The sequence below is a fragment of the Rattus norvegicus genome, chromosome 9 (genome assembly GCF_021556685.1).
Source record: "Rattus norvegicus strain SHRSP/BbbUtx chromosome 9, alternate assembly SHRSP_T2T, whole genome shotgun sequence".
Taxonomy (NCBI): domain Eukaryota; kingdom Metazoa; phylum Chordata; class Mammalia; order Rodentia; family Muridae; genus Rattus; species Rattus norvegicus.
The window spans coordinates 22,136,851-22,147,265 of record NC_141542.1 but is presented as its reverse complement, the minus strand read 5'-3'; the positions used below and the strand labels follow the sequence as shown (position 1 = coordinate 22,147,265).

Genomic DNA, 10,415 nt, shown 5'->3' with positions numbered 1-10,415 from the left:
TTCATGGAAAATCCCCAGCCAGCTGCAGAAGACTAATACAAATGTGGTGGTCAAGATGAATAATCATATGATAACGTGTGACGTTAAGATACCCAATGTCATGACCTGTAACCTTACTGAAAAACCAACATCCTGTTGATTAATAGATATGACAAACCTGTGACCTTTCTGACAACCTGTCAACATCAGCCGATTCCCTGACCACACAAATATTGTGTCCTTGGCGTGGGTAAATGTTTCTTACTTCTCTCCTCTCTCTGTTACCCATTTTATGGTACAAATTCAGCCTTGGGAAAAATAAAATTGTCGCCTTGATCAGACTCTTGTCTTGGAGTCCTTCGTCACGTCTCTTGTCCCCCATTCTCTTCCAGATTCTCAGCACCCCTCATTGACAGTATGCACTCATTGATAGGTGGATATTGACCAAAACCTCGAATTACCGAAGATGCAATCTACAGATCTCAGGGAGCTCAAGAAGAATGATGACCAAACTTCAGATGCTCCCACTCCTTCTTAAAATGGGGAACAAAAATATCCATAGGAGGGGATATGGAGGCTAAATCTAAAGCAGAGACTGAAGGAACAGCCATTCAGAGCCTGTGCACATGTGGCCCATATATATACAACCACCAAAAATAGGTAAGATTGATGAAGCTAAAAAGTGCTTACTTAAAGGGACCGGATATACATCTCCCCTGAGAGACACATCCAGAGCATGTCAAATAAAGAGGTCAGTGCTAGCAATAAACTACTGAACTGAGAACAGGACGCCCTTTATGGGAATTAAAAGAAGGATTCAAAGAGCTGAAGGACTTGCAACCCCATAAGAACAGTCATGCCAACCAAATAAACCACTAGCTAGAGACTATACATGGACTGATCCAGGGGTCCAACTGCATATGTAGGAGAGAATAGCCTTGTTGGGGCACCTGTGGAAGGGGAAGCCCATATTCTTAACAAGGTGGGACCCTCAGTGCAAGGGAATGTCCAGGAAGGGGTTTCTAAGTGGCGTGGATTGGGGGACCATAGATATGGGAGAGGGCACGGCAGGGGGGCTTATGGACCAAAAGCTGGGAAAGGGAATAAAGTTTGAATAAAAAATATATATCTATTAAAAAACTAAAATTTTAAAAAATGATAATAATACTTAGATAATCAAAAAAAGAAAATGTGAATAAGAAAGAAATTTTAGGATTTGGAAAAAGATGAATGCCAGGTATTTGAAAAACTGTATGACCATGGTAAACACTTTAATATACTTGAGAAAGTTTTTACATGTTAATGAACTGCATCTTTTTTTTAAATAGTGAATGGAAATCCAGTCCCTTCCTGGGTGTGAGTCTAGGGATCCAGATGTAGTGGAATTCATTATTTGTTGAGTCCTGAACCTTTGAGTCTGCTTCTAACTCAGCTTATGCCAAGGAAACTAGGCCAAGGTGATGTCTAAGCCATTGACCAAACCATCTGGACTAACAATCACAGGTGAAATTCCACCTTGTAAATGGGAGGAGAGGAATAAAAGATACCGTTAAGGATTTAAAAAAATGAAATGTACACAAAAAATCCAATAAAAAAGTTTAAAATAAAAATAACTTAGGAAATACAAAATACTGGGGTGCCACTCCACAATCATGATGTGTTTCTTCTGTGATAGCTTACAGGTTAATTTACTTCTCTATGACTGTTTTCTTATTTGAAAGTAAATAAGGGCATCATCTGTGGAGTGATGGTGAGAACAAAAGCTTTGGCTAACTTGAATAATCGATCCCTCCTGAGCATGTGCTTAATATTCTAAGCACAGGGAAATTTCCTGAGGGGATTAAAGAACAAAATCCAAACCTAAAACAGGAACAACGATGATTTAAAAACATTCTGCATGCTGGGTGTGAAGGCATGTTACAACATTAATCAGCTTTGTAGGTATTTCTAATAAGCACACAAAGAAACAAAAATCCTATCACAGTCCTTGCAGTTGCATCCAACAAAGAGAGAGCTGTGAGGTAGTGCGTGCTGCTTCTTTCCCCAGATACCCTTGGGCCTCAGGCCTGCACCCAGTGAGCTGGACCAAGGGCAGCCAGGTTGAAATTCCTGCTGCCATGGCAGGATTCTGCAGGAACATTTCCCTTTGACAACAAGGAACCTGTGTGGAGGAGACCTCTTGGTGAGTCGTCAAGGACTCTGCATTTCCTATTCTACAGGGAGAAGCCCTGCCAGGTCTTTGGCAAGGTCAGCCAGTTGTTTGGGGAAGTCTCTGGTCATGTGGCAGAGGGCGAGGAATGGCAGAAAGAATGGCAGCTCCACTGAGAGCAAAGGATAACCCATCTAGGCCTATGACCTCCTAATTAATTTATCTTTTCACCTGATGCCCTATTCACATTTTCTTACTATCATACAACTGTGATCTTGATGAGTAGCTGGGCTCTTGTTTTCTTAATTAGTTCTTTGTTGTCACAGACCTTTTTAACTTACTCCAGCCATGAGACTTACTTATACCTTCTGTATGCAGTAGGACCCTTGGTGGGCCTGTCATCTCAAAAATAGAAGGTTCAGTAATCCACAAGATTGGACTCCAGTTTACCTCAGGCCAGAAAAGAAGTCAGCCACCATTAGTAAAAGAGCAAGGGAAAAATTACATAGGAAAAACAAGTGCCCTAATCAGAAGAAAAGATCCTCAACTTCTAAGGCACGCACATCTGCACCCCTCTCTTCTGAGCTTTGCATAGTGATGTTGTATAACTCCAGATGGTAGGAAAAGGCAGAGATCTTCCCAGAAACGTCATATATGATTTTCACTCTTACATCTGTGAGGTTGGGTGGCATTATAGCACACATTCAGGTGGGATTATAAAACCTAGGATAAGAAGAAAGAATCCACATATCACAATGCCAAATGGACACCCTCCTGAACTTATGGACCCATTAAAATTGAGCTTCAACCTAACCTCAGGCCATTCCACTCCCTTCCTGTCCTCCTGATTCTTATGTTTGCTAGAAGTAAAAGATCATGGTGCAGCCCCCAATATTCTCATGCCTGGACTTTGCTATTCAGGAAGAATGATATTGTAAAAGTGATGGCTACGTAGTTACAATGTAGTAACACAAGGTCCACGTTGACATTTGCTCACTGATGTCCAATTTAATTGTCTTGTTATATTTGAGAAAGGGAAGATGTCCTACATAATATATAAAAGGGACAGAAACTTATTCTTTTATATATGCCCTGTAGTTGATCCCTATGTTCCCATGGAAAAGGAGTTTTTATTGCAAAAAAAATATGATTATAGACCATTGATTTTGTGAAATACATGGATATGTAAATGGAAACAATGTCGGCTTTCAAGGACTGCACAGTAAGCAAATATTTCCAGGTTTTATACACTCAGAGGTATAGAAGAAATATATTGGCCTCCAGAAAAAGGGAAAAGCTTAGGAATGGAAATGTGTGTCACATGCATTGTCACAAGTAGTAGATTTACTTTTAAGAAAAGTCTCCCTCCTCCCTGGTCCCTAGAGATTTGGGTGCTAAGAAAAATCTGTTCTCCAATTCAGGGTTGTAAGCAACCCTCCCCAGCAAAAGCATTGTTGACGTCTAATGAAGCAGAGAGAAATATCTAGCTTTGAAATAGAGGTTGCTAAATGGTATTCCCAGCGACACATGAGAGACTGGAGGAAAGGGTCCAAACAGAAAATCATTAGTTTGGGGAGAGCTGGTTAGTAGGTAGACCATAGAACTTTCCAGTGACATCACCAGTAAGCACTTCACTGGGCAATCTATTGTATCTAAGAGATCCCTAGAATCTTCTGTGATGTCACCAGTGTTGTGGTGACACCAACTGCCTTTGGGATCTTTCTTCAGTTCACTTTGGGTTCACAAGCAGGCATGTTTCGCCAGCTGCTCAGGCTATTTCGGAAGGAAAGGGGAGATCAAGGAGAGACCATACCAGGTCAGAGGGAAGCTGACACCCTCTCTAGTGACACAGGAAGGAAGGAAATCATTCTGGGGAAGGCTTGGTGAGTCCTGGGCAGAGTTGGGGAACATCCTCAAGGAGGTAGGTTTGAGATGTGCCTTCTAAGGCTAGGCCTTACAAGCAGGAGAGTTGGGATTTTTCAAAGGCAAACCAAGAGTCAGGAGTTCCTAATCTTTAATTTGAGAGAAAGCCATAAAGTGGTAAGCCTTCAGTGTCTTTTCTTGAAGCTTTTTAACTGTGAGTGTCAATGAATGGCAGGAGGAGGCACTGTGAGATTAACAATGTAACCATCCATGGTTGGGAGTTGAAGCACTTCATCCTCTAGGTTACTGTAGGTTACATAAGTGTCTGATGGCGAGAACAAGGAAGGATGCACCCCTAGTCATGAATTGAGTTCTCAGACACTTTGGGCTGGAACACAGATGATTAGAGCTTGATGGGGCTAAGCATTATGAACTCCAGGATTAACTGCACCACATCTGATATGAGATAACATTATCCCAGATGTTTATGTCTCAGTCAGGTTATAACTTTCAGTGCCAGGGGTCCTGTAATAGTGAGTGTAGCACGTGTATGGCATTAGAGGTTGGGAAGAGGGTCATAGCTTAAAGTCCAGCTTCAAAATAGCTTTTCTGCTCTTTCAGGGATTCACCCAGTCTACCATTTCATCTTCCTCAACAGCCTTTTGGTATTCAGAATGGTCTTTTCCTCCCATGGGCCATCAAATATGCAAATTAACTTGGGTTTATCTATCTACAGGTTTCGGTAGGAAGGCATCATCCCAAAGTGTCATCAGTCAGCAAACGGAGTGTCTAAAGGAACTGGAGGAACTCAAATTTGAAATCCAGAAGTGTCAATTCGAGAGGGATGAACTTTACCAAATCCTGGATCTTTATATCTATGATGCTTGGGACCACAGGTAATCATTATGCCCAGTAACCTGTTCACTGTCTTGTGCTCTCTCTCTTCTAACCTGAGATTTCCTCATAGCATGTGAGAGTTTCACCTCTCATCCTGGATTTTAAGGAGACTTGGCATGCATTAGCTTGTGAGGTAAGCTAGGTGCTGTGTGTTTAGGGTTAACCTGTTTTGTAGTTGAGCCTGAGGTGGTTGGAGATGCATTGGTTCTGTCAACAGCTGGATGGACCTGGTCACACTTACTGCAAGTGTGTGTGTGAATGAAATGCCTGCAGTTCATCACTCTTTTCCTCTGAATTTGTTCATTATACACTGATTCTATGGCACCTCCATGGATGTAGTTGGCATTCTAAATGTGTTTGGATATGGGTTGGTATGTATATATGTGGATGTATTTGTTGGTGTTTTACTCAGGATCAGGACGTCTGGGACCTTTGATGGGGTCTGAGGATTTGTGTGATGGACAGTTAGCAGGTCATGATAGTGATGAGTACGTGGAGGCCCACATTGATCAACAGAGCACTTTGCTCCTTCTGTATACCTTGGTGGCACCCAGGACTCTCCTGACGGGAGGAGATGCTATAAATCCTCTTCCCTGTCAAACATAGTTATGCCCCCTGAGAATTCATGTAACAATAGAAACCAAGGATTGAGTATACCTGCTTTCAAAACAAGAGAAATGTCATCACAGCTTTCTCTTGGGCCCAAAGCTGTGGCACAGACTGGAGGAATCTTCTTCCTAAACTAGTCAATTCCATCATGCTCACCTGGCCAGCTCTTGAAGGTCAGGTCCCTCCAATTGGTACCGCAGCTCTGTTGTCCTGTGCCCAGGATAATAAGTTTAATCAGTACAACTACTTCAAAGGAGCAAGTATGTGCTATATACTGGGTTTAAGTAATTGAGAGAACAGTCTGATTTTACCTAATTTGTTTCACCTGCTTTGATCTTTAGTTTTTTATTTTTTTAACTATCCAGGGATTGTTTATTGTGACCTAGAAATGGTCACTGTGGTCTTGACCATTGTTATTCTCAAACAGGCAGCACTCAGGCTCTGCCCACTCCTATATAGTGAGTCTTTGCAGAATCATATCTCCTCAGGATTCCAAGGAGTCCTTATTTCAAAACAAGTGTTTGCTTATTTACATGGAAATATTTTCTGTGGATTGAGTCTCACTGTTGGGTTTTGGTCTGGTTTTTGACTTTGCCACTTTCTTCCCTTCCACCATTCCTTGAATTTGAACTTTTTATTGTATATTTTTTATTTACATTTCACCTAATTCTGAAATCATGACTTCAAAACATTATTTGTTCCTTGGGCCATGACCTAACCCAGGCTGGATGTCGAATTGCCAATACTTCAATCTGAAGATGAGATGAGAATGATGGCTATGCAAATGATGACCAACTCAATAAGTGATGCCATGGAGAGGTACAAGGAGCTCATACAAGTGAACAGTTCCTACCGGTGAGTCGCTGACAGAGATGAGAACCCAGCACTAGGCAGGAAATGCTTCTGTTCTGTATGACTTTGAACAAAAGTCAGGGCTCTGGTTCTGTAGTGTCTGACTCTTAACAAGAAACCTGCTTCGTGGCAAGGGTCTTGGATTTGTAGCTCTTGGACTCAGTTGTCATACATGTGAAGGGTGTAGAAGACCCGCCATTCGTTATTTTCCGCATTAAGGTTCCTCTAGATAGAAAAGATTTGCACCATGATCAGAATATCAATCAACTCTGAATCTCTAGGACTCTGACAGGATGTCTATGATCCATGAGAAACACATGGAAAGATTGTATAGCTATTGGATCTTCTATCCTCCCTCAGGGGGCATATGACCTCTACTTGTAGATGACTTCAGCATACTATGGACATATGAGCTCCCTTATGGACCATTTCTTCTTACTTGATTTATATAAACCGTCTTAGTGTCAGGATTATCAGAATTACTTTGATTCATGTGGAATGTGGATTCTGGATTTGACCTCCTCTAATTGGTGCTAACTTGTATAGTGTGGCTCTATTCTGGGGATGTCTGGGGATGAGGACCCTTGAAGGGATGATTGGACTTGCAGGACTGACAGGCAAATAGAAACTGGTTGGGATTTACCAGTTTTTGTTTGTGGTTCAGCATCAGGCACTCCCAGCTCCTGCGTGAACAAACTCAATTGAAGAACAATATATAGATTTTGCTGAATGAGAAGAGAGAACTGCTGGTGGAGCAGACTGAACGGTCAGCATCCTCTGTGGAGGCAAAGAGGCTCTGTGAAGAGCCCGGAATGAACATCTGTGTCCCCAGTGCCAAGCAACAGCAGGTATGGTTAGGCCTCATGGTCAGGTTGTCCTCATGTCTTACCATAAACATAGACAAACTGTCTATTGGCTGATCCATGTACTGTCTTCTGTCTCATCCAAGTGTTCATGTATGTCATGGTTTACATGGGTTTCCGTGGAGATAGCCCTTTTTCAAGAAACTGCATGTTTGGAAAACAAATGCTCCTGCTCTTGGAGAATCTGCACTTTATTAAGGGAGATAGGTTGATCACACAGCACAGCACTACATGCCATTATGTGTGGAGGGTGCTATGTGTGGCTTGTGTGTTTGCGAGTTAGTATTAGTGTGTCTGTGTGTCTGTGTGTGTATTTGTGTGTGCACACATGCATGCATGCTTCCATTGACAGTACACTCATCTGATGACCAGGATAAAGAAGGATTAGAGGAAAGAATGCAGGACATTCTGAAGCAGAAAGAACCGATCACCCAGGAAAGTGGCTTGGGAGGAACATTGTAGAAGCATTCTGATATCTTTGAGATCAGGTAGGAACACAGACTGGTAGAAGCCAATTGGATTTCCTGTCCCTATATAACTATCCTTTTTGGATGGCTGACCACTGACAAGGTTTTCCCCATCAGTCACCTAAAGAACTACCCAGAGTATTGTTCTGGTACAGTTTATGTGAATTTTGTCCATGACACAATATGTATAATCCTCAGGATTTCTTTGTATTTTGTACTTCTTTTTTCCTGTTAACTCTCTGATAAGATCTGAGGACATTTTCTCTTCTGTCCTCTCACGAATTGCATACAATAACCATAGTCTTACAGGGGTGCTGTTATGTATCTCCATCACAATAAACTTTACTGTTCCTTGTGTGTGCTATGAGGATTTGCATGGTGCACATTCTCAGTGATTACAGGATCTGTGCAGTGAGCATGAATTTGAAGTGAGATGGCTTCTCTGTGTATTTGCAGATTCAGTGGTTACAAATTGAACCTAGGCAGGTTCCTTCAGTGCTAACATAATCAGAACTTTCACCACAATTCTGGGCATATTCTCCAGAAGGAATCCACATGGTATTCTAGGTTGCTCATACCATTCTTGAACTCAGATTCAGACCCAGCTACAATGTTATTATTCAATATAATAAACCTGGACCAGTGACAAAATATGCTCATTTTTCTCTAAATTCCAGCACAGTGCATAGTCCACAGTTCAAATTCTAGCAGTTTCAAAAGGTGAGATATAAATCCAAGCCCAGGTACTCTATGACACTTGGGGATGTAGGGACTGACCTCAGCTGACAGGTCATGCTGGATTGTCCAACTGAATAGAGCTGATGTAAGAGGGAGAGCTGAATTGACAACCACTCACTAAATCGTTTTCCCTTGCTCTGCTAGGTCTGAAATTCTCCAGCAGAAACTTGAACAAGACACAGACCAGGACAACATCGCCCTTGGAGAGAAGAGCTACAGGAGGAGAACTAAGTGTGCACAGCAAATACACCACTATTGCGTCTCATCTGTAATGTCCATAGCAATTGTGGGCTGCATTTTCCTCCTTTAGTTTAACTTCTTTGGATTGAATAGGCCGTCCTTTCACCTCCCCGCTCTCCAGTATGTGTGCACTTTTGGAGGGACCCAGAGAAGGGCTGATGCACATCAATCAAGAGCTGCTGGTCATCCAGAAAGACTGTGCACATGTAAATTTATACTTGTCCTGATGGGTCATCCAGAAGAGTTTCATGGAGATCAGTTCACAATATTGGAAAGACTTTGTGACAAAGTCTGTAATATCATTTATACTCAGTATTGGTAGGCTTTTTCCTTAATTCCCCCACTCCAACAAAACAGACCTACTTCCACTCCTCTTCAAAAGATTATTGCCATCACTAACTGCTTGTCTACTATGTCTCCAAGGCAAGCCACAGGCCATAAGTCTATTCTGCAAAAGGAGCAGCAAAAAAATGCTTAGTGCAATTCCTCTATTTAAAGTTTGGTTAATTTTTAATTGTTTTGGTTATTTTGTTTTCCTTCTATTCATTTGAAGATTTGTTATTTATCTGTTGTTGTTTTGTTCATTTGCGTTTCTATTTTGATAAGGATATAGACTGTATATATTGACTACCTGCATCTGGTTACTATCCAGTAAATTGGATGTATTCTGGTGAATAAAGGGGTAATCTCAAACTCTTCGCTCTTAAGAACCTTCTTTATTGATCATTAGTGTCTATATCTGAAGTCCCACAGCTGTCAGGGAGGGAGGGATCTGTGCATTCTCATGGGGACTGGGCATCAGTCTTACTTCCCAGTAAGAAAGAGATTCAAAGGCAGTTACGCAGTCACTGTTCACTGTGTTTCCAACTCTATGAATTTCAAGTTCATCATGCATAGATTACCCAATGTTTATGCTTGCTGTCAAATATATACTTACATCTAAATTATACTCTGTGGATGAGAGTGTTGAACAAATTAATGGGATATACATTAATTTTTCTGTAATATCTCCCAAGAAATATAAACATGGTATAATTGAGTTGAAAGCAATCGGGAAGCCTGCACCCAAATTCTGTGGCAGAGAGTGCTGAACACCCAGGAATGCAGATAATCCTGAGACCACAGGACAGAAAGCCACTTCTGCCCAGCTCTGCCCACATCTCTGGCCCTATATTAATCTGCATGATGCCTCTGGAAACAAGAATAGAGGAGCAGTCAGCTGCAGGAACCTGCTTGGTCCAGCCTGGGCCCAGTACTGACCCGGGCCCTGAGCATATTTGAAGAAAACCAGAAGCATACAATTCTCTGTTTCCTGATTGTGGCTTTTTTTTTTTGAAGCTCTAAACACCATTTTGTTGTTGTTGAATTTTAATTGGATAGTTTTTCATTTTGAATTCAAATGTTATTCCTTCCTTGTTTTCCAGAAATAAGTCTGAATACCATCGCCCTCCCCCTCTTCTATAAGGTATTCCCTTCACCAGCCATCCACTTTCCCAGCCTAGGCAGGACCAAGGGCTGCTCATTCCATTTGTGCCCAAGAAGACCATCCTCTGATACACATGCAGATGAGGCCATGGCACAGTCCCTGTATAGTGATTGGGTAGTGGTTTAGTCTCTGGGATCTCTGCTTGGCAGGCATGGTTGTTCTTATGGGGTTGCAAGTCCCTTCAGCTCTTTCAATCTTTCTGTAATTCCTCCAACTGATATCCAGTTCTCAGTTCAATGGTTTGCTGCTAGCATTTGCCACTGTATTTGACA

General features: G+C 41.8%; 1 protein-coding gene across 1 annotated transcript; it reads left to right on the top strand.

Annotated features, from left to right (window-relative positions):
* The first annotated feature begins 1,205 nt into the window (after window positions 1-1,205).
* On the top strand, window positions 1,206-9,350 carry LOC148003493 (uncharacterized). The gene is made up of 6 exons (XM_087567916.1): window positions 1,206-1,216; window positions 3,857-4,011; window positions 4,728-4,887; window positions 6,221-6,352; window positions 7,014-7,197; window positions 8,562-9,350. Exons 1-5 carry the CDS (start codon window positions 1,206-1,208, stop codon window positions 7,066-7,068), a joined length of 513 nt encoding a protein of 170 aa, XP_087424042.1. The 3' UTR covers window positions 7,069-7,197; window positions 8,562-9,350.
* Window positions 9,351-10,415: the final 1,065 nt, after the last annotated feature.

Excerpts from the sequence above, each read along its gene's own strand:
- LOC148003493 (XM_087567916.1), top strand. Across the intron at positions 4,012-4,727 it reads ATCATTCTGGGGAAGGCTTG|GTTTCGGTAGGAAGGCATCA; the intron begins GTGAGTCCTGGG and ends ATCTATCTACAG. Across the intron at positions 4,888-6,220 it reads TATGATGCTTGGGACCACAG|GCTGGATGTCGAATTGCCAA; the intron begins GTAATCATTATG and ends GACCTAACCCAG.